General features: G+C 31.4%; 2 protein-coding genes across 6 annotated transcripts; both read left to right on the plus strand.

The window, feature by feature from the left end:
• The first annotated feature begins 1,728 nt into the window (after nucleotides 1-1,728).
• Nucleotides 1,729-25,058, plus strand: LOC134235703 (uncharacterized). Of its 5 annotated transcripts, none has more exons than XM_062717859.1 (9): nucleotides 1,729-1,853; nucleotides 1,946-1,994; nucleotides 2,145-2,241; nucleotides 18,615-18,792; nucleotides 19,567-19,641; nucleotides 19,914-19,964; nucleotides 22,568-22,658; nucleotides 22,892-23,042; nucleotides 24,687-25,058. In XM_062717859.1, exons 1-9 carry the CDS (start codon nucleotides 1,763-1,765, stop codon nucleotides 25,026-25,028), a joined length of 1,125 nt encoding a protein of 374 aa, XP_062573843.1. In that variant the 5' UTR covers nucleotides 1,729-1,762; the 3' UTR covers nucleotides 25,029-25,058. The 5 variants fall into 5 exon arrangements, with proteins under 5 accessions (XP_062573843.1, XP_062573846.1, XP_062573850.1 ...); XM_062717866.1 differs by lacking the exons at nucleotides 1,729-1,853; nucleotides 1,946-1,994; nucleotides 2,145-2,241 and adding exons at nucleotides 17,626-17,724; nucleotides 17,806-17,839; nucleotides 18,349-18,446 and having other exon boundaries at nucleotides 18,625-18,792; XM_062717862.1 differs by lacking the exon at nucleotides 19,914-19,964.
• Nucleotides 6,440-13,324, plus strand: LOC134235694 (uncharacterized). The gene is made up of 4 exons (XM_062717847.1): nucleotides 6,440-6,526; nucleotides 9,007-9,097; nucleotides 10,438-10,576; nucleotides 12,986-13,324. The coding sequence occupies exons 1-4, from the start codon at nucleotides 6,457-6,459 to the stop codon at nucleotides 13,319-13,321; spliced, it is 636 nt and encodes a 211-aa protein (XP_062573831.1). The 5' UTR covers nucleotides 6,440-6,456; the 3' UTR covers nucleotides 13,322-13,324.

Consider the following 25,058-nt stretch of genomic DNA (forward strand, 5'->3'; position numbering starts at 1 on the left):
CAGGGACTATATTTTTGGCGGAATGGTGGCTTATGAAAATATCTTCTTTTCTGCCTCTCAAAATTTTCACAGAACTACGAATTTAGTTATACTTTTTACACAATCAGAGACTAGAAGAATTTTTCAAATGTTACCTACATTTAAAATAAGGAACTAAAGTTTCAAAATATATCAAAGAAATATGAATTTCCAAACAATCTACAATTATGTTAGGTTTTACAAGCTTCAACTCTAAGTACAGATATGAACCAAAAATCCATAGGAAGTGTTATCACTCTCTTACTAAACGGTCAAAACTTTTTGTTTTTGTATCATTTTGTATCTCTATATGACTGCTTTACCATATGTGAAAATAAGAAAAATTTAAATATAGGGCGCATATAAAAAATAACTTAAATATCCTAAAAAATTAAGAAAAAAGAGAAAATCGGATTAGCGAAAATCCATTTTATTTAACTATTTGCTTCAATTTGGTAATATCATCTTATAGACCCTATATGGTAATATCTTTTTATGCAAAAAGAAAAACATTTAATATTTTGAAAAAGAAGACCCTCTTTCATGATTGGATATAGTTATTTTTTATAATTAATGTCCAGGAAAAAGGTAATGACCTTGACCTTATCTTGACTCTAATATATAACGGTCAAAACTGATCTTACTGATACCATCACTTAGTAATATTGTCTTCTTGAGTCTGTGAAAATTTCATTAATTTTTAAATACAAGAAATACAGTTTTGTGTGAGAAAGAATCCTACCTTAAGACAATGCCAACAACAATAACAACGACGACGACGCCAACGATGACAGCTAACGGACAAGTTTTAAACAGAAAAGCCCACCTGAGCATTCGACTCAGGTGAGCTAAAACAAATTACATAATTATACACACGGACATTTCCGCCAATCTCTAAAGGAAAATTAAACCACTGTACTACATCTTATAACTGAGTATGTGTTGAGCATACATGACCTTTGTGTGTTTGATAATGAATGATGAAAGTGCTAGTTTGTTGGAATCGGAATTAAAGCCTAATTAGTCGATGGCGTACTTGTTCTATTTGTGTTTGTTTTTAAATAATGGCCTTTGAACCATACATATATGTTTGAGATCGAACTTTCAGTCATTTTTAAAAAAAGATCATTCTTTACTCCGAAAATGAAACAAATATTAATCATTTTTGGTTACAGTACTTAATTAACAATTATAACTGATCAATTTCATTTATACCCTTATATAAGTTGACCTTCTAGTCATACGCGTAGGGTCAGAAACTTGAATTTTGTGAAATCATACAGAAATATTGACGGTTTGTTAAAAGTTAATTTGATACAGGTGCCTATATGCAAAGCATATCAAATCCTATGTAATTTGAAAAGAATAAGTGTGAACAATCTACAAGTTCAAAACTTAAAAATATTAGATAAGGGGAAATGTACCGGAAGGTGATTGGTAATTATAATAATTTTTTAATGTTTTGGATGTTTCAATCTCCGTACCATTGAATTTGTAATTGGGTTATTAAGACTTGAAAAAGAGATTGAAGCTGTTTGGCAAAGTATTAATTTAATCTTTTAAGTTTTGGACCTTGAGAATACTTTAAATGAAGGAAAAAGCAGAAATGTATGTTGCTGATGACATCGAACTTGTTTACAAATGTAACTAAAAATGTATACACACACTTCCTTCCTCATTTTGACGATGAAAAGATCTTATGATTCTGTTCTTATGCTTTGTTGAAAAACAGGAAGAAAACAAAATGGGAAGTGTGATGTGGCAAACGTGTTGCATTGTAGGAAAACAAGCCGTCATGATATGTGCAAATCATATTTGTTTGGAAGTTTTATTTTGTAAGTTTGTGGTGTTGGTTAAAACAAAATCGTAGGTAAAAATGAATAGTTGCTCTTTCTATTTTTAAAAAAAAATATGTTTTTCTTCATAGGTCTGATGATGACTGTATGGAATGCAGGGGCAATCGAAAATGATACTGAGTATGATAAATAAGATAGAAATTTCTTAACTTTTATAAACACTATATTTCCTTGATATGATACTGGTAAGTTCTTATTTTAAGGAAAACATATTTATGTTTGCATGAGACACCTTGCCAAAAAATTTATATTTCTTTTTTATAATGAAAGACCCGAGAATTCATTACATAAAACGATTAGAAAGCTTACAGAAGTATGGAACAGTTCCTGCACTTCAGACCTCCTAAACACCAACAGATCTGATAATGGTAAGTAAGATCTCCATAACTATTCAGTCTCTCTTTCATAAAAATAAACCTTTTTTAACTTTCTCTATCTCTCCCTTTCTCTTTGTCTCTCTCATTATTGATATGTATTTTTCACTTTTAAGAATTATTTGATCCAATTAAAACTATGTGTATAATCAAATTCTTTCCTCAGAAATACTGATCATTTCCCATTACATGTAACAAATTTCAGCAGAGTTGGAAAGAAAAAATCTTTGCGACAAAATACGGTGCCTCGGTGGAATGGGACCTGGGTCTGAAGGTAATATTTGTACGAAAGCTCAGAAGGCTCATTCGAGATTCGAGTTTCAAAATACAGATTCGAAATTCGAGTTTCGAAATTCAAGATCCAAGTTAACCAATCAAAAGCGGGTTCAACATTTGATTACTCCCCTTTATTATGTTTTACACAAAGAAATCGTTGAGTGTATTTATAACAAATGGGTCATTTGCTAAAATGAAAATGCAAGAAAAAATGTTTTATGTATCAAAACAAAATAAAAATAAAATTTGGATTACATTTTGAAAAAGAAATATAAAATCTTATTTTTCTAATTAATAAAAACAGTAAATACGTATAATATAGAATATTATATGGTCTTATCGTCGATTTGCGGATTAAGTAGGTCGACTACTTTTTTTTATTAGATCCTTGATGAGGGAGAAAATTATTTTTGATTAGATATGAAACATTAATTAAGAATCTCTCTACACTGCACAGTAATTCAAAGGTGTATATTTCATTAAATTTATAAAGGGTACATTTGTGTGATGAGACTTGACTGCTGAATCGAACTGTAGCGTTACATGGTTTTACTAGCATAATTTAGTCTTTGACCATAACGTAGGAGATTAAAATATAAAACCATAACGATATAGTTCTCCGGATAATTTAGACTCTTTTACTATCTCATCTAAGTACTACACGTATTTGATATCAGATAAAATAAATACCGTATTTATTTTATTTCATATTGCCAATCTGTATTCGAGGTATAATGTTTAATTAATCCAAGAAATCAAACCCTTAGACCAAGATAAGTAATTGAAAACTAATTTGTATGTATTTCCTCTATTAGGAAAACGAACGGGAGTTTTGTTCAACAATACTTCGTTGCCTTTCAAGTTTTACAAAGTAACATTTTCATTGTGTTTTGAAAAATTGGCAGTTGGGGGGGGGGGTGTTGTTATTATTAGTCTTTAGACTCATCAACCCTGTAAACATAGTAGACAATAAAAAAATATATATACTCCTGATATATTTAATCGATTTAATATTTAAGACGCTATAAAATAAATTGAATTATATCTTGCTGGTCAAAAATCCAATAAGTATTTAAATTTCCTTTTAATATATATAACATTCATTCTTGCATTGTTATTTAATTAAATGACCCATTTGTTATAAATATATTCAACGACTTCTTGATAGTAAAAACATAATAAAGGGGAGTAATCAAATGTTGAACCCGCGTTTGATTGGATAGTCTGGATCTTGAATCTCGAAACTCGAATTTCGAATCTCGTATTTTGAAACTCGAATCTCGAATGAGCCTTCTTGGCTTTCGTATATTTGCCTATCTTGGAACATTTCGGTCGTTGTTGATGGAGACGAATACAATGTTGTCTCAAGGCACAGGGGCCGGTAACATACTTTTTTGATTTTACGCAATCACTATATATATATACAAAAATACATATAGTGATTACGTAAAATCAAATACAGTAAGTTACAGGCCCCTGTGTCTCAAGGGTTTATTGCCATCTCGATGAGGAAATTAAAACCAGATTTGATAACACCACAAGTAAGTTCGCAGAATTAATTCAGACTTGCCTATTTTAATGGATATACCCAATTTCTGCTTGCCATTTGATGTAACAATACAATTCCAATTTTCGTAATAAAAATATTTTAATTCATTTAGCTCTTTTATGAAGTAATATGTGCATATGTAAAACTCTAATTCTTCTATATGACAGATGAAGCCGAAGGTTTCTAAAATAAATGTCAAACTGTATTGTCAAATCTAAGGGATGAAAATGTTGGAATACACCCGTGAAATATAAAAAAGCTATACCATTGACCGTTCAACTAATTAAATAAAGTTTTTCACAAGTATGTATAAAACCAAGTTCAAAGCTTGAAAATAAATACATTGTAGGCTCAAATGAACGTGTTTTCACAGGAAATATGCCTGTGAAATATGAAAGGTCTAGCACAACCCTAGTGGCAAAGGTTAAAGATTTTTAAAAGTAGGTCAAACTCCGAGGTCGAGGTCAAAATGCATCCACAGGAATGTCTTGACACTAGAAAAACACATATTATTTAAATTCCGAGCTTCAAACATTTAAATTTTCTTACAGAGGTTTCAGTGTTTTAGAGTAGGTGAAACTCCATGATTAAGACCAACAGGCCAAATTCCTTGTATTTAAAAATGTCTTAAGGAATGAACATATAAAATGCATTTTCAGTATATGGAAGCCATAGATTTCAACAAACAAAAGACTTTGATGGTAAACAAACAAACAGACAGGCGCGAAGTTAAACAGAAAAAATACAGAAAAACACACAGAAAAGACAGAAAAAATACGATAACACCCCTCTCCGATTTTTTTCTAAAATAGGGAATTCAACTGTTTCATTTATAACTTTAAACATTTTCTTCTGTTTTAATTGACTTTCATTATTCTTTCCACCTACAACATCAACTTTAACTAGTGCAGTGGTTAGGGCGTCTGCTCTAGAGTCGCTAAGTCAAGAGCTGATCCTTACGTTGCGGGTTCGAATCCCACTGTGGGACCTGTAGACTGGTCCTGCTGATGAGGCCGTATAAAGCGAAGTCCTGTGTCGCAGTATGTGCTGACATGAAAAAAGATTCTTCCCTGCTCAATGGCCCTGAGTGCCGAGTATATGTCAAAATTTGCAGCTCTCCACCGGCACGTGGTGGGCTCTCCATATGAGTGAAAATTCTCAATAGGGACGTTAATCCACAATCAATCAGTCAACCAACTTTAACTTGCTTTAACTTGCACTTTGGGATTGTTCAGAAAAGGGTGTAAAACAAGTGAAATGTCTTCAGCAAAAAAAAAATCCTTGATCAAACCTAGATTTTTCTCTATATTTGCACTTTTTGATCAAATGTTAGACTTCATACGAAATTTTGAAAAGAGATGAAAAGATTAAATATTAATAAAAGAGAATATGAGGGCAATGAAAAAAATAATGACATTGTCGGTTTAATAAATAAAAAAAGGTGAAGATAAAGAGCAGAATCTCAAAAATCTAAAAAAAAAAAAAAAAAAAAAAAAATCAACAACAACAACAACAACAACAAAAAAACGAAACAAACAAAAAAACTCCATAACCAATCTTTGAAGAGGCATAACACTTAGGAGGAGTAAGCATTCCCTATGAAGTGGACATCCTTGCCGTGTGTTATATGCGACTCTCAAATGAAGTGAAAAATCTAACCTACCCTGCACTGCGCAAGCGAGGCATTAGATTTAAAAAAGATATTTTAGTGATTAAATAGCAATGGTTATAAATTTATTCAACGACTTTCAAAAGTTATAAAACGTGTATCATAACTTTATTGTTTAACTCTGAAGTATTTTCGATTTCAGTAAGGTCTCACAATGATTTAACTGGTTCCTTTGATTATGAAGATAATATTGATGATAATGTCAACGGTGATGATGGTACTACTGCTGATGATGATGATGACGATGATGGTACTACTGCTGATAATGATGATGACGATGAAGGATGTGAGAATTGTGATGTTCCTGTCGTATGCAGATCTGCATTCAATGAAAAGACAGAAACATGTAGCCCAAAAGATGTTGAAAAATGCAAGTTATATCAAAACTAAAATGCTATTATACTTTTTATCCCCCAGAATTATTCATTTTTTTTTAAACTACAAGTATATTATTTACCTTAAACGTCAGAATACCATGAAGATAATATATTTTAATATAATATAATTTGATATTTTATGTCAACAAGTCAACAGAATTTTAAAAAAAATGATTAGTTGTAAAGGAAATTTCAACTTTGATATATATCTCAATTAGGTTTTTGAAGAAAGTACATGTATGTTTAAATACACTGTTGTGCTCTTTAGTTACGATAATGGATTGAAATGAACACATAAGTTTCTGGAATTACAGGCTTAAGAAGAACCAAAATACGCATGAAACGTATGAGACGAGAATGTGACGAAAAAATGAATCAACAAAACAATGGATGTACTGGAAAGCCAGGTTATTTCTTCTTATAAGAATTATTATTTCATTTTAGCAATCGTCTGTTTATCGCTATAATTAAGAATATACATAGCCTGCCTTCTTAAACTAAGAGTTTTACTTCATTTTTTCGATTGAATGTGGTTGCTTCAAATATTCACGCAAACTAATTGCAATGCTTAAATAGTCATGGGATTACAATTGTTTTCGAATTGAAATAGGACAATTTTCTGTTACATCAAAACATTTCCGTATAGTGGAATAAATCTTAATATCTGCTCAGGTTAGATCGTGCACAAAAACAAAAAGTTTATTTTTCAAAACTCTCATACATCTCTTCGACACTCGAGCTTTTCATTTAAAGGGGCCTGGACAAAGTTTCAACTGATTTTTTAAATCCAATTTTAATGTTTACAATTCCTACCCAAGTCATCATCTATTGATTAGCAAAAATTGGAACATCACTTGTTGATTAACAAACAAGATACAGAACTTAAAGTTATTCATAATGTCATGGCTCCTGTCTTGTTTTTGTTTACATATAGAAAATATCATATTTTTAACAAAATGAAGTTCAGTAAATCAATAGTAACTGTTGATTCCTATTTAAAATTAACTTTTATTTCAAATCATCTACTTTGTACGAACATATATTAGTATATTAATCTGTGTAAACAAAAACATGACACTAGCATTGTTTACATAAAAAAGGTTTGGAGCTCTAAATCTGTCTTGTATCTGGTAAACTGGCGTTCAAATTTTTTATGATCATTAGAAAAACCCTAGCAAAATATTTGTAAAAATGGAAAAATAAGTTTTGAAATATTAGCTGAAACTGTGTCCATGCCCCTTTAACAGTACTATCATATTGTAAAATTTGAGTTAACCGGGTGGCAGTAAATACAAAATTTACAAGAAATTTTGTATTTACTGCCACCAGGTAAATTCATAATTAACAACATCACAGTAAAGTAATTGAACCGTGGTTTCAGACAAAATAATTATTTTTTTCGTTTGATTTCTACCAGTAGAAATATACCATATATTTTTAACCATGTTGTCCTTCTCGAACTGTGTGCCCTTCATTTTCCTAGGATATCTACCTGATCTACAGACTTGTAGTTGCATTCCTCATGGACTCCTTTTACTAGATTTCTTGTTTCATTAAAAGATTTTTATCTTGGTCAGTCGTACAGGTCATTTCTACCAGTAAATGCCATTTCTCCTCCTACAAAAGTATTTTTTTTGTTGTCCCTCATGTGAGTACAGCCTTCCCCTTTTAGTTTTCCTTTGTTTCGAGTTAACCGTTGACATTTTTTTTCGTTTGTGCTTTTTTTTGAATCTAGAGACAAAGACATAAAAGTCTTATGTGATGATACTAAACCAAATACCAAGTACTTTATGATAAAAAGTTGTTGAATGTCAAAAACGGTTGTTTCTTTCTGAGTTGCACAGTCATTTCTGCCCGAAGATTGGTGATATTTTTCCTGTTAAACATTAGGCATGTAAATCATGTTAATTGTTGGAGAAAATTAAATAAATGCTGATCATAGAGATGAAACAAAAATATAACGTACAGTAATCATGTTCAAAAGTCTGCTTAAAAGTACCATTCAGAATGAAAAAGAAACATTTTCAAAAGTCTTAAAAAAAGAGGTGGATTAAGGTTTTATGGATCATTAAGCATTTACTGACGACCGGTGATGACAGCCGGGTACTCCTTACGTTTTGGAAAAAAATACCTGAAAATCTATTTCTTAATAGCCAATTACGTACGATAATAATGAGTAATAATTATCATGGAAAAAAAAATCATTAAGCATTCGACTAAATGACAGACTGGATTTGTTGAAAGGCCATTGTATTAACCTTCAAGAAATAGTTACTTCATATGAGACTGTACATATCCTTGATTCGATAATTTGTTTGTCAATAGCTTGTTTCGTTTTTGCAGTACAGTTGTGAAGTAAGGAGTTGAACAGCCCTTTTCGAGCAAATTTTCCATGCATATTATTGTTCCCACTGCTTTGTTTTTGGCTCTTTTTTTAGCGATAGTGTATGAGCATTTTATTATTTTTCTCCAATGTTGCCAGCAACGACGTTATAATGCAATGACCTCAAAATGCCTTATACATGTATGAGAAGGTATTGAGTATTAGAAAGAAGGATTTTAAGACATTTCTTATTTATTGTTAAAAAATTATAAAAGAATTGTAGCCTTTTGATTCTGTACAACCCCAAGATATATAATACTTAGAGAAAGCATATCGTGATAAGCTAAGGTCTAAGGGTTATATATCTAGGGATTGACCTCCTCAAAAGGCTATAATTGTATAGTATACAATAAAATATAATTTGTGTAATGAATTAAAATGACTTAATTTAATTCATATAGATATTGATCTAAATGTATAATAAGAGGTATTTTCATGAGTATTCAAAAATGATACTTCCTGACGTAAAGCTATACACGTCTTAAATGGTACTTATTCTTGCAGGTGTTTTAGTGTTGACCCATTTAATTGCAGTTGCGATTGGGGCTGGAGTCTTATATTGTGTATTGTTCATGAAAAAAATTAAACGCACATTGTGAGTATCAAATCGCAAAAACTGACTTAAACATTTTCAGGTTGATATTAATTATATATTGCAATTTTAATAGAATAACAAACTACTCTTATTTGTGTTTATAATTGATTTTGTTGGTTGTTTAACATTTGAAAATATCTCTTTTTAAAGAAGCTTACTATAAAATCACATATTTTCCTTGGGTCAAATTTTTGTGGTTTGAAGAAAATCTACAGATTCGTAGGGATTTGATTTCGTGGATGAAGAATTTTTTATAAGTCATGTGTATGACATTTTACTTTTCGTGGTGGACATGAATTCGTTGGTCTCTCCATACCTCGAAAACAACGAAGAGTAAACACCCACGAAAATTAGTGATTTCACAGTATTCATTATAGAAGGTGAAGAAAAAAAATATTGATCAGTATAATGAAAACACAAACAATTCAAATCCTTGAGTATCGCATTAACACGGTTCTCAAAACAATTCTACGCTTGAATCAGATGTCTAGGAGGAATAAGCCTAGACCTATCGCACTTATCATAAGCCTTATGCATTGATCACTAAGCCGGAATATTCCATGCTCAAATAATACAAAAAAAACAAAAAAAAACAGAAACCCAACAACTGGTATGAAATAACTTCTTGCAGCCAAAATATAATCCAGTTTTAGGTTATATTTGGTAACGAGGTCATTCTAACAACTACAAAATTTTAAACTTCTGATCTTATAAAGAGGTTTTAAAAAAGCCCTCTAACATCAACTTATCTGTCAGAAGCCCGGCGTTTTTTCAAGAAATAAATTTACGGTTGAAAAGCAAATGTCATCTTGTTTTGCCTTGATCGTTCGTAGTCCGAAAAAACACCCAAATAATAAATAGAAATGGCAGACTCTGCTGTGGCTTAAAATTTAAATTCTCTGAAATATATCTGGTCTACATTTGAATGGAAATAATTATTTTCGATTGACAAAACTTCGTTGATACATCTCAATTTCGATTTACACATTTTTGTCTTCGAGCGTAGTTTTTAAATAAATTCTACTTTATAGAAATATGAACAGAAAGGTTTATGAAAAATATCAGTTAGTGCCCATACAAAATCGTTCCTCGAAGAATACTTATTACACACATTGACAATGAGAAATTCCAACATCTTTTTAATTCAATGTAAACCGCCGGTATAGAGTACTTATGTGTATAATCAGTATGGCTTTTAAAAAAAAGATATACTTAAGCAAATAAGTAAATTGTAATAAAAATATTTAATATTTATATTAAGAAGCGCAATCATTCAGTGTTGATATAAGCAAGAAATATATGATTTATCATCATGTGTATAAATAATACATTTTATATAGGAAAGGTAGAATTAAAGATGAAAGAAACAAAGAAACTAATAGTGTCTCTCATAACCCACAAAAAGGTTCGATGGAAAACTTGTCAACTCCATGTTTAAAAGAAGACGAGGGCGTTTATTGTGAAGTAGCAGAAAAACCGGTATTTTGCCATTTTTTGTTCTTTATATGACTCATATTGCTAATAAAAAGCCCATATGCTACGTAAGCATACACTTTTAACTAGTTAAGACAAATCAGCATTTACTAAATCATGCCTTAAACGATTATATGGTAAAAGAAATTTAAAAATGTATGAACGGATTTTTTCAAAAGATTACAAGATATTTTTATAAAAAGTCGGGTTATATTAAATTTTATACTGGGAATAAGTGGACAATACCGTGAAACACGGTAAAAAGAGAAATATACCAATGTGTAAAGAATTTCTTTAAAATCATCCTGTCAATATATGATCAAGCATTGGGGCCATTCCATTTTTTTTTCTTTGCCTGCATGCTGCTTTCTTTTGAGGTTATGATATTAAAACAATTGCAAGCAAAAATTAGAATCTTTGAAATGCTATTTTTTCTTTTGGAATCTGCATCTTCTTTTTGAAGTTGTGTTCCAATTTAATTTCATTTTAGTAAACTTATTTTTTACTTAGTTAAGGTCAGACGACACGTTCCTCAATACTATATAATTTTTCCTAAGAATTTGTCATTGAAGTATGGGTACTTAATAAAGTTTCCTCACAAAAAACTAGGGGACCTTACCAGGCATTTCTCCAAGATACCATAGGGTCATATTTCTTATATAACCTATATGGTATATATTCTAAATGGCCTATTACACAATTTTTGGTGTACTTATGATTAAAAACATTTTGAAAACAATGGAAAAATTAGGAGAGAATGAAAAATATGAACACTTATTGATATAATACCAAGAGATGCTAGATATGTATTTAAGGAACGTGTCGTCTGACCTTAAGTACAATGAAAGAAATATAATCTAATGATAAGTAGAAATTAAACAATGTTATCAAAATATCGTCACTGTGTTTTCCCTTTTTTGTTTATGTTTTCCCGGTTAGAAGGATTGAATTAGTTTGAAAATTATTGAAAAAAAATGCTCCCCAAGAACAATGGTCCTGCATCTAGAGATTTTGATATGCAAGTATCTTTCGAATCCGCAGTTATGATAAGGCTGTCCGAAGGCTTAAAATGCCTTGAAAATATACATTTTATTCCGAGCTAGATTTTAATTTTAATATGTAATCTTTGTTTGAAAATGCATACAACTTGAGATGATAGTTTAACCCTGTTTTATTTAAAGCAATTCCATGACGTCACATGACTGTGTTGTTCACGTGACGGAGATTTGTGATATTCCTAATTGTTACACAAAAATCGCTTCGGCACAAGTGCAAAACAAAAATATCGTGCAAAGTTTGTTACATAGATCAATTCATCGTGATCTCTAGTACATAGAAAGTCCTGGGGGCAGGTTTAATCTTTACTTGTTAAGAAAATATTTTACAAGAAATTCAACTTACCAACATAAAAAGGGGTATTTTCCACTTTATATCACCATTTATACAAAAATGAATAAACTACACATAATCCCCCAGCAATATTCAGTTAGAGGACATACTTCCCTTGTAGATTCACACAAAATATCTTCTGTTTCTCCTTGTTTATCACTTGTGCCAGTCCAATATAAACAAGATTCATAAATTCTGACTCTGTCTTTGGACGTGTAAGGGGAGCGTTTCACACATAATTTTTTACCATTGTTTGAATATGTGCATATCGGAGAGGCAAAAGGAATAAGGATATTTGAATTTCAAATGTATAGCATCATAATAGCATACTCAAGCTTAAATACAATTTTAACTTTTGAATTAAACAACAAGTCCCCAAAATAAATCTACGTGCCGTGTAAAAATTATGACACTTTCCCCGTCATGCAAGCTCAAGTATACAGTGACATGACGTCATATTCTATTATGACGTCATATCTAGGTAGTTCAGAGAAGTTACTACGGTTTGAACAGTTTGATATTTTACGGGCAGCCTTATCCTAGCTGCGTCTTTATATAGTGCTCTCGGCACCTCTTTCTGAGTGGATAATTTTTGAATGGGACGTTTATCAAAATACAATTGATCAATTAATTGTACATCCTGGGCTAAGATGGGCCCCAAACTAAATGTACCTTTAATAATTCATATCATACATCCAATCTTTATTCAAAGGTCATACTTAGTATTATAGCATTTTCATACGACATTGTTAGCTATATGGAAACATGCCCCATACTTTGATGAAGAATTCATAAAATAAGCGTTGAAAAATACATTAAAATATGGTTCTAAAATAGGTGATAATCACGAAATAGTTAAGCATTACTTATCACTATATCATGTAGTTGCATCTTCTAGCAAGTCATACACTTTATTCTTTACATCTTTTTAATATCAAACAGGTTCATATCAATGAGTAAAACTGTATCAAAAGTTTTTGTCAGTAGTTAAGTACTACATAAAATACATTTTTTTTCTATTTTAAGCAACCTAAGTCCTCTCAGTTTGCAAACTTTGCGTACTCGGTGGCTGAAGATTCTGTTTTAGAGGGCCGAAAAAATCTAAGACTCCCTGACATTCCACAACAAGCAATGAAAGATGACAACCAATACCTGACTCCTATAAGTAGATCTCTTCCAAACGAGTATCTCGATTCGTCAGGGAAGGCTTTGAAGGATGAAAACGAAATCTGGTCAGAGGATGAAAAAGTCCAAAATTCCAATGTATTAAACCACGACGATAGATTGAACGATGCTTTTGATACAGAGACAATCGATAATTATTTTGTTCTTGAGAACAGCACTGACATGGATCTCAAGTAAAATCGACATTTACCTCAGATCATTCTGGAAAAAAAACAGATGCATAACAGGAACCACCAGTTCATTCAGGAAGGAATGATATTGTGAAATGATCCATTTCTGATTAGACTCGGATACTGAAAGTCCATCATTACAATCATACAGTTAAATCTAAATTTGGTTGAAAAGACGTCAGAGAGAACCAGATTGTTCAAACAAATGGAAATAATTGCAATATACTTCACTCATCGATTTGAATTCAGTATTTTCGTTTTTTTTCTATTATCTTGGAGTATTGAGAAAACTGGAAGAAATAGGAAAGTAGCGAATCGATAAAAATAGTAGACATAGGATTTAAACAAGTGCAAGTTTGAATCTAGACTATTCTGGATGTTTGTATGAATTGAGTTTAAACTAATCATCGATATCCTTGTTATTTAACATATATCATCGTTTCTCTATTCAACTCAGTTATACTCTGTATGTAAATATTATCGAACAAACTTAAAAGTATGACCAAAAAAAAAAGTGATAAAATTTCAAATTGTTTATTTTTGCACGTACTGCATAAAATCTATATCATACAAGTATATAGCTTTCCTAGCATAGTGTGTGTTGTTTTAAGTTTTATACATTTTCTAAATCATTGTGTTCATCAAAATAATATCAAACACATATGGCGATGTTTCATTTATAATACTTAATAAAATTGATAGACGTTTACCGTCTTTTTCAAATACAATAACCAAGTATGAAACAGATGTGTCAGACCCTGTGGTATCTTTTATCTCAATCTCACTAGGGTATATCGTATCAAAATAGGAATGGAAATTACCATTGTTAATTGACAATACGCCTTCGATATATTTAAATGTCGAGTTGAGCAAGTGTTTTCTTCATTTTGCATTTTGATGTCAATTTCAGAGTACTTGTTTGTGCAATCAGAATGCGTTTGAACAAAATAATTTTGCAAATGACCAATGACCAGATTAGTAAATTTTTTTTTATTGAAAAATCAGCTGTAAACGGTATCAAAAAGACTGGACTTTAATTTATCGTGGGAAATGGTCGTGTAGAAAGTCGAAATGTCGCAAGTTTTTAAGCTGTTGATTTTGGTAAAATCTTGTGATTTCAAATTGTCCAAAATTTTTTTGGAATTTTTTAATAGTACTATGAATGTTTTTCCCCCTTCGGTAGTGTCAATATCTTAGTGAGGAGTACAGAAAGAGGTTTAGTGAACATTTTCTGGAACCCGCTATGTATTTTTGTTTGTGAGGATCCTTACGAAGTTTTGGATTCAAATTCAAATTCATTTTGGTTCTTCGGGATATTAAAAATCTTCAAAATTGACACATAATTTTGAAGAATTTCTCCCCGAGAAAGGGAACTATGATTATAAGTTGGATTACCAGTGGTAGAATTAAATCTAAGTTCTTCTAAAATTCAATTTATATAATGAGCCTTACAAGCAAAGACAATGTTGTTACTTGCTTTGTCAGCAGGTACAAGTTTGCACTGATCATGTAATCTATCTATTAATTATTTTTTCACTTCTGGATTATTGAATAATCAGGGATCAGGTGCCATGGGGAGGGAGAAATCCCTGCCGACCGGTCATACCCGCCGTTTACTTTTTGTGATGTTCGGGAAATAACGGAAAAATCCGTGGACAATTCAGTGTTTGTATATATACTGCCCTAACAATTTGTATGAAAAAATTTCAGTCGGCAGTTTACTTATTGATTAAAAAATTGCTTCCAAGGTCATTGTATTGACCATAGAACTGACAAAATTATGGTTTTTGATCGACTTGTTTATCAATAATTTACCTAGTTTTGAAAATGTTCATATGTAGAACATTCTTTAGGCCTTTCAACTGCCGCTATGGTTTGCTGTTATGAACGATAACTCGTTTCTGAAACTTGTTTAGAGCAGGTCCGAGGTATTTAACTGTTTATACGCAAGTCAGTTTTTAGCATTTCCCAAGTGTTTCTTAATTAAATTAAAAAGTGAAATCAACCCTCCTTCTTAGTTCTAACCTGATTAAATGTTTATACTCAGTCGTTCTTCTTAGGTAACACAAATAAGATAATTAATTGTTGCATTTACTTGCATCTACTTGTAAAAATATATATATATATATATATATATATATTTATATAGGAAGCGAAAAAGTGCGCACAAAAAAACCCCCCCAAAAAACATGTCATTATATTTTCTTCATCATAATAATCGTCAAAGAGAGTTAAAAATATTGAATATAGTCTGTTCCCCATTCACTTGACCTTGTTATTTCAGGTAAAGTGAAGAAATTCTCCTTCGTTTGGTCAACGCTTTTGTGTACAAAACAGTGTAAGGAACCCTTTTGTGTACATAACAATACCTATGCTGAAGTAGCCTATATGTCATTCCTATAAACGATAACTCATAAATCGGCACTTAGTTGGTCATTTTTCACACCTGAGTTTCCTGTCTTTAAAACACAACATTGCACAATTCAATTATAAATAATTAAAATTTTTAATGATTTAATTAAATGTATGCATAAGTTATATCTTATATTTGAAGGTCACCGGGATATATCGTACCGGCGTAAGAATGGAAATAACATTTGTTTACCGACAATATATTGTCAGAAGTGTTTTCTTCTTTTCACTAATAATATTTTGGACGACTTCTGCTTCATATGAATACAAAAATAGGTCTGCTATTAACGGGGCGTAATTGGTACACATAAGTGCACTCCGTTTAACATCGAGGTGGCTTACAATGGCATACAATTAAAAGATGTTAGACAATTTTGGAATATAAATTAAAAACCCAGCTTTATAAAAATAAATTCCGTTTTAAAAAGTACCTGTTTTTTGCACGTTTATATTCTATTGATATCTTCATAGTAAGCCTTAACAGTGCTACGTAATGTATATTTAAAGCAATAAATTTATGTAGTTGAGGGTAACTTTGAACATTACACGCAACTATATGCAGTTTTCATATGGTATATTGTTTTGAAACAAGGACTTCTGTACCATGTGAAAAGGAATTAACATGCAAGAATTTATTATTTCTTTCCTCAATTATTAAATCATTTATATCTGAATAAGAAAGGGAAGCAGATTGTAGATAATGGCCATATTTAGTTACTCTATTCTTTCGATTTTAATCAACCATTTCCATCAATCCCACCATGTGATTTTACCATTTTACTATTACTGGCAATATAAGTATCTAGAACACCTCAATTGTGGGAAACTAGGAAAAAAAACATTTACATCAAGAGAAAGATAAATCATGGCTATGTGATTTGAATATGATGACAATATGAAAGAATATAATATATTATATTATTATACCTCAAATAACTAGCACTAGTTAAATAGAATCTGATTGGCCGAGACAGTCACGTGACCGTCGTGTTTGCCTTGCAACAAAACTTCGTGTGCCACGCATTCTGCTCACCTCGGCTGATGCGGTATCCAACATCTAGATGTGATTGGCCGAGGTGTGCTGAATGTGTTTCACGTCGTGTTCCACGATTTTCACGTCAAAATGCGGCGACTGTGATGATTTCTTCTGATTTCGATTGTTTGTATCTCTGATTTATTGTCAATATAAATTAGTAAAATGTTAATCTTTAGAAAGTGTTTCCATGAGTGGGAATGAATATTACTAGTGTGCAAATCAGAATTTGTCACAAAGGATGAAGCGCTAGTGGTGTAATTTACACCTGTTTCATATTGTTCTTATCGAATGTTAACTTTATTTATTGGGTTTTCTTTATATTTCCTGCATTGAGCTTGATTCGGTATAATAAAACAATTATTGCATGAATGTTCGGGAGACATGAACATTTCTTCGCCCATGAAAAATCAAATTCCCCTCGGACGTTGCCCTTGGGGAATATGATTTTTTATTGGTGAAGAAATCTTCATGTCTCCCTCACAATCATGCAATAATTGTATAATATACTTTTGAACATCTGGGAAAAACAATACACTGACCAAAATTTTCAACAAATTTTTATATAATTCAAATAAAAAGTAATTGATGAAGGGGTTAAAAGGTACAAAACATTCACAAATGATAATTTTAATTGTCCCACCACTTTTCTTTACGAGATGATCTCCTTCATTTAATGTGTTATACAGATTTAATCTTGGAGATTATTTTAAACTAAGGAAAAAGAGTAATTAATTTTTGAAATGTTTATTGCTGATGCATTTTTTTTTTCAAAATGTTACTATTTATACACTTCCTTCCTCTAATGAACATTGCAAGTATAAGCTTTTATTTTAAAAGCATGTTTTATTTAATATCAGGAAGAAATCAAGCTGAAAAGTTTGATTTGGAAAAAAAGTATTGCATTATAGGAAAGCAAGCCATCATGATATGTGCCAGTCATATTTGTTTGGCAGTTTTACTTTGTAAGTTATTTGTGCTGGCATGAACAAAATCGTAGGTAAAACTACATTTTTTCTTACTTTTTTTTAATTTTCTTGTTATAGGTTTAACGACAGTGGCAATCGAAAAAGACACAAAGTATAGTATGAAATAATAAATAGCTAATCCCTGACAAAAATTTACTATTGTTATAATAACAATAATAATTATTGTTTATAATATTTATTTATAGTGAATACTTTGATACTTTACGACGACACTTTACTCTAGAGCTTTTTTAAAGAACTAGATCCTTAATTTGTCGTAAATCACATATCAATGATTTAATTGATTAAATATGTAAAAAAAATCATTTTAATATCAGAAAAGTACTTGTAGGAAGATTAGAAAACTTATATATCTGAAATTTATTGTAAAACCTATTGATTTACAAAAATTAAAACTCCGATTTATCATAATTGTTATAATTAACTTTTGTTAACTAATAAGTCTTTTTTGTCAGGGATCAACCATTGAAATTTCTCAAATTTTACACTTTTCATACTGAAGAAAGGATTTCATAGTGGGACATACTTGTTCAATTGGTAAATGAATATATATACAAATAAGTTGCCTAACCAAAATTAATTTCTTTTATATGATAAAAGATCTGAGAATTCAATAGATAACACGCTAACAAAGATTGCAGAAAGATGGAACAATTCATGTACTTCATGTTTTCTAAACACCAAAAGAGCTGATGAAAGTAAGTAAGATGTTGATAAGAACTATTGCAGCTCTCTTTAATACAAATGCAGCCATTCACATAACCTTCTCTCTCTCTCTCTTATCCTTTCTACATGAATTCTTCGATTTGAATAAATCTATGTTAGCAATCTTTTTTCCCCACAAAAATTCTTATTCCCCTTAATACGTTTCTGCAGAGGTTGAAAAAATACGGTGCCTGAATGGAATGGAACCTGTGTCTGAAAGTAAAATTTGCCTATTTTGGAACATTTCGGTCGTTGTGGATGGAAAAGAATGCAATGTTTTTTCAAGGGCTAATTGTCATCTGGATGAGGAAATCAAAAAAATGCTCATAAACACGACAAGTAAGCGAAATAAATTCAGTGTAATAGGCAACGGTTAAAGGTTTGCAAAAATAAGTAAAACTAGATGGTTTAGATCAATCAGCCAAAATTTTAATTCTCAAAGTATGGTCTATTCACAAGGAATGCATATTTTAAATATGAAAGCTATATATAGAAGCAAACAGACAAACAGAGAGATAGACAGATTGTCCTCCGATTTTGGGACGTATAACCATTTTCAAATCATATATAAACATATTTCTTTCTCTTCTTTAAATGTAAGTTAAATAGTCTTGGATTTTGCAGAATAAGGTGTATTTGAATACCAAAAAAGTATGTTCAAATATTAAATGTTTTTCATCTTCCTCAACAGGTGAATATATGCAGAATTTGAAATTTGAGTGTAATGAAGAAAGTCATACTATAGTTAAGCTAGCGAAAAAATAACATCATGCAGTAAAACGAATGAAAGAAGGGAGTATTAAGAACAATGGTCATTCTTAAGAATCTAGAAAAATATCAATCTTTGAATTGTGTATTAAAAACGGAATTTTGGAAATTCCAGATGTTTGATTAGGTTACGGGATGCACCTGCATAAACCCTAAGCGACTCTCAAACGAATGGAAAAATCGCTTTTTCCTCTGCATTGCGCATATGAAGAATTAGATTTCATTACTTGATTTCATTACTTGATTTTATAATAAAAAGTATTGTTAATCGATGTATTCAAAGACATACATATAAAGACTTGTAACTTGCTTTCTTAATTAATTCTGAAATATTTTCGATTTCAGAAAGCTCATCCACTGGTGTAAGTGATAGCGTCGATAATGAAGGTAGGGATGTTGCTACTGCTGAAGAAAACTACAGTGAATGCTATTATACTTTTCCAGAATTAGTCTTCTAACTAAAACCATAAACATACTACTTACCTGAAATAGCGGATTTGCCAGTAAGATAGAATAATTCCAACATCTGATAATTTATGCCCCAAAAAGCAAATTTCTTTTTCAATTATCACTTTAAAAAAAAACTCAGATGTAATATTTTCAAAAAGATTTTTTAAAGAATATGCATGCATTTTTACAAAGTAATGTTGAGTTATGTCAATGAATTTACACACAAGATTCTGTATTTACAGGTTTCCGAAAAACAAAAGGACATAAAAGCCATAAAAGTCCAATAAATCGAGGTTATTCTCCACTATTTAGTTTTTTTTTTTCATTGTAACAAGTAATATTTGCTCTGTTTATTTCTATAAATATGAAAACATAAAGCCTGTCCTTTTGAACGGAGAATTTGACTCCTTTTTTTTCGATAAAATATGTTTGCATCAAATAACTACGCAAACTAATTGCAATGCATTAGTACTCATGTGATAACACGAGTTTCGATTCAAAATTCACTGTTTTTACCATAACGTCATAATCCATGTGACATTTATTGAATTCATTGATTGGATTAATTATTGAATAAACTTAAAATATTAATATCTCCTCAGGAAGGATGTTTCACAAAAATGAAAAGTTTATTTGTCAAAACTCTCTCTCTTCAGCACTTTTGTTTTTCCTTTACCCAAAAGAAACTTTGTTCCGTCATTTAGTTTTTATTTCATTTTTATCAGGAACAACATTAAAATTATCAGATCAAAAGCATCTCCATATCCTTCACGTCTCAAACCTGTGGAGTCAAAATGAATATTTATCTGTTGAATCTCATACTTACCCATATGAAAAAATACTATCAGAATTCAATCGGAGTATTCAGTTGACTACGAGTTGACGGTCAACTGACTGTCAATTGATCATTAGTTGAATTTTTTGCCATGCAAATGAGGGAGCGAACAACTCATTTGCATAGAGTGGACCACTTTTGAATACTCCTCTATTTCCTTTGCAGTTGACCTCTAGTTAAATACTCTTCTATTTCCCTTGCAGTTGACCGCTAGTTGAATACTCCTCTACTTCCTTTACAGTTGACAGCTAATTGAATGCTCCTCTATTTCCTTTACAGTTGACCACTAGTTGAAAACTCCTCTATTTCCTTTGCAGTTGACCGCTAGTTGAAGACTCCACTATTTCCTTTGCAGTTGACCGCTAGTTGAATACTCCATTAGTCAGTGCACGTAGGTTGCTTGCATTATTAAAAAAAAAATATGGAGGGATATTTGAAATCTAAGACAATTGAGTGCTCTTGAAAATATGAAAAGTCAAAACAATGGAGTTTTTATATTGACATAAATGTACAAAGTTGTTATATACTTCCTTCATTCTCTGTGCAGAAAAGGTTATACATAGAATTATTCTAAAGCAATGGTATAGTTTTACCAACACAACAAAACACTTGATGCATGACAATGTTTTTCAGAATTCTTTCAATATTTAAAAAAGCCACAAAAGTAGGGACCTATACCAGCCACAGTTTTTTGTATTCCTAATATCTGTTCAAAAATAACAAGCTTAGTAAAACAAATCTTTAAATGTTATACTTACAATAGTACATGAGATAATCCTCACGCTGAATCATCACGAAGACAATAATGTTTCAAATCAGAATTCCTTTCTTCTAAAGAAAACACACATATACTGATTCAAATCTTGGTTGTTGTGATTATGGTATAACAAACCCGATGTATGATAATGTAATTTTGAACCCAACATAAATGTAGCGTGGGAGAAATTTTCTAACAAATCGGAGTGTTCAATAGTGGTCAACTCTTGTTTTGCATGGAAATTTCAAAGTATAAGCATTCAACTAATGGTCAACTGGCCATTTTATGCAAATCAGATGAACGCTTTTCAGAAAAGTATTCAACTCCTAGTGGTCAACTGTTTTCGCATTATCAGTTGACGAATAGTTGACTGCTAGTTGGCGACTAGTTGACGGTCAACTACACATTTTTGTATGGGTATTTAGACCATATCGATGTGCTATCTTTCGCAGTCTGAATAGTGTTCATTTACCTAAAACAACTGAACAATGTTTGGTATATAACTACATGTAATTCGGGCTGTATCATGGACAACCCTAAAATATTTACCGTCCATGTTAATACTACTTCAATGTAATAGCCAACCTGATTCTGTTATTTGACATTCATAAAAATCATTCAATATTGAACAATTTTGATGAATATATTCGAAACAGTGTAAATTAATACCGACAGGAATATTTGAAATATTCTGGATTATGAAGACAGTACACCTTGTACAAAGAAGAACCTTAGAAATTTCGCCTGATTTTTTAAAACTCCTCCTGCCGGAGCTTATAAAATTATGTCCACACTACCTATGATCCTATGAATCTGCTTTTTGACTTTCATTTTCAATGATTGTTGTTTCTCTGCTTTGTTTTTGGTTTTTCTCGCTTTTATATATAAGCATTTTAGCAACCGCTAATAATATAATGCCGCTTAATTGTAGAAAGAAATAACATTAAGAATTGAAATGTCACAAATTATGATAATTTATGATATAGTTCTTCCATTAAGCGTTGATTTAGCATTAGCGGTTGAGATTGTCAACTACATGTATTAATGCTATACTTTGTGGCATGTGGCGTTGAATTGCAAAGCGTAATGATATTTCTATCATTAAGAGGCGTAATATCATTAGTATTTGCTACAAAGCATATATACTACGAAAAATGGTTTCAATGAACTAAATAGGAATGAACAATAAAGTTTTTTTTCTTTCATGCAATGCGCTTAATGGATAAATAGAACAAGTAAGTTATGACGAGTTATTAGTCCCTGAAATAAAGCAATAAACTTCTTTTACTGTATTTTTCTTGCAGGTATTTTGGTGTTGACACATTTAATTGCAGTAGCGATTGGAGCCGGACTCTTATATTGTGTTTTGTTCGTGAAAAAAGTTAAACGCAAATTGTGAGTATCCAATTACCATAATGTTGACCTTAATACTTTAAAGATATCTAGATTGTTATCTAGTTTACGTTTTTCCTGCTGAAAATAAGACAAAACGGATTTTCAGATTTTAAAGGCACACTCAATCAAATACTTTATATTTATGTTAATAATCGGAATAATTCAGTGTGGATAAAAACGTGAAATAATTCATTAGTCAATAATCATGTGTGTTGCTCATACATTTTATATAGGAAAAATATAGGTAAAATAAGAGAAGAAAGAAACAGAGAAACCAACTGTGCATATATCTCTCACAGCTTACAAAAAGGATCGACCGGAAGCACGTCGTCTCCATGTCTAATACCTGACGAGGACGTTTATTGTGAAGTAGCAGATAAAGTGGTATGTTGACAATTCCAATGTCTTTAAATGACTCTTATTGCTAACAAAACGTTTATAAACATGTTTTAACTACTCAAAAACTAATGGTGCAAATCAGATTAAGAACCCTCTCTACACAGCACAACAGGGAGTTCTGACTCTTTGGTATTTTTCTGCAGTTAGAGTGATCTGCCCTTAGATCTATATTTCAAATAATAGAAATTGCAGTTTAATGATCACTTCGTAATCAATTTTAATATTTTTAACATCTAAAAAGACCAAGATGAATTAATTGAACATTATTATTTACATGCATTTTCTCCACGGAAGTGAACAACATTGATTTCTGTTCAATGATACAGTGCACGTGGTGCTTTTGAACATTTTCCTGGGGGAAATGTCACGTAACATATATTTACATATATTTACATCTACATGTATATGCCACATTATTTTCTCAATGTCAAAAAAAAAACATTTTGAACTGGTGTAGAGAGGGCCCTTAACTTGCGTTAGTTATGGTAATTCAAAAAGAACTTCACGTAGAAGATAACAAGAACTTTTTCATTAAAGATTGGGTAATGTAAAAAATTCTACTAAGATCTCTAGAGACCTCTCAAAAGATAAAAGATAAATCTTATTCAATTTCTGGCCTTAGTTAAACTTATATGTACTGTATCGTGTATGGTATCTTTCTTCAAGTCGTGCATTTTAGTCCTTATATTGGGCTTTTGCAGGTGCAAGCGCTGACTTTTACAGTTGATGGTTTAGTTTGATATTTAAACCTGTATCATGTACGAAGAGAAAACCGCTAAAGTGGCCATATTTATGGTGTTAGGAACACTAACATTTGAATGTCGGGAGTTGAGGGTAGGGTGGTTGTCGTTTTCTTCAAGAGAAAGGTTTATGTGCTTTAAAATAACCCGTTTTTTTCGTTAAGTTAAATGCTGAACTAAATATATATCATGCCCTGTTCACACGGAGAGTTTAATTCGCAGTAAATTAATGCAAAGTAAAGTAATGCGAATTAAATTGCGTTCACATGACAGCTAATGCGAAGTAAACTAATGAGAATTAAAATTTTACTTCTGCAGCCCGGCGTCAGCTTGGTCATTATGACGTCCTTTGCAAATCACGTCACCTTATGCAGAAGCAGATCCATTTGACGTAATGGCAAAGTGTCTGTATACACATAAAATAATTAACAAAATTTCCCTTAGTTTTTCACTCAAAAATAGCACAAGTACCTAAAGCTGACCACCGACAAGTGGTATTTGACTAAATTTTGCCATAATGCATGCGTCAGTATTTAATTCGAATTAGCTTCGCTAAGCGTTCACACGGAGCTAATGCTAAGTAATTTAATGCGCAGTAAACTAATTCGAATTAAACTAATTCGCATTAAATTCTCCATGTGAACGCTAAGCGAAGTTAATTTGCAGTAACTTTACGTTCAATTCGAATTAAACTATCCGTGTGAATAGGGCATTAAAAGAGCTTCCGTACATTGTTCAAGTGAAAAGAAAGCTGTCAACTGTAATAGTCAGTGCTTCACACAAAGTCCACTATTTAATATTAAACAGGATCATATCAATGTATAACAAGTATATCAAAAGTTTTTGTCAACAGTTAAGAATTAATCAGTGCATTTATTTCCTTTTCCAGCAACACGATTCCTCTCAGTTTGTTAACTTTTCGTACTCAGTGGCTGACAATTCTGTCTTAGGGGACCGAAAAAATACCAGACTCCCAGACATTCCACAACAAACAATGAAAGATGACAACCAATACCTGACTCCTATAAGTAGATCTCTTCCACACGAGTATCTTGACTCATCGGGAATGGCTATAAAGGAGAAGGATGAAAACGAAACCTGGTCAGAAGATGGTACAATCCAGGAATCCGAAGTTTTGAGTAATATCGACAGCTTGAATGATTCACTTGATACAGAGACAATCGATAATTATTTTGTTCTTGAGAAAAGCACTGACATGGATCTCAAGTAAAATCGACATTTGTCTCAGATCATTCTGGAA

The sequence above is a fragment of the Saccostrea cucullata genome, unplaced genomic scaffold (genome assembly GCF_032062105.1).
Source record: "Saccostrea cucullata isolate Sc308-1 unplaced genomic scaffold, CSIRO_AGI_Scuc_v1 ctg3485, whole genome shotgun sequence".
NCBI classification, from domain to species: Eukaryota; Metazoa; Mollusca; class Bivalvia; order Ostreida; family Ostreidae; genus Saccostrea; species Saccostrea cuccullata.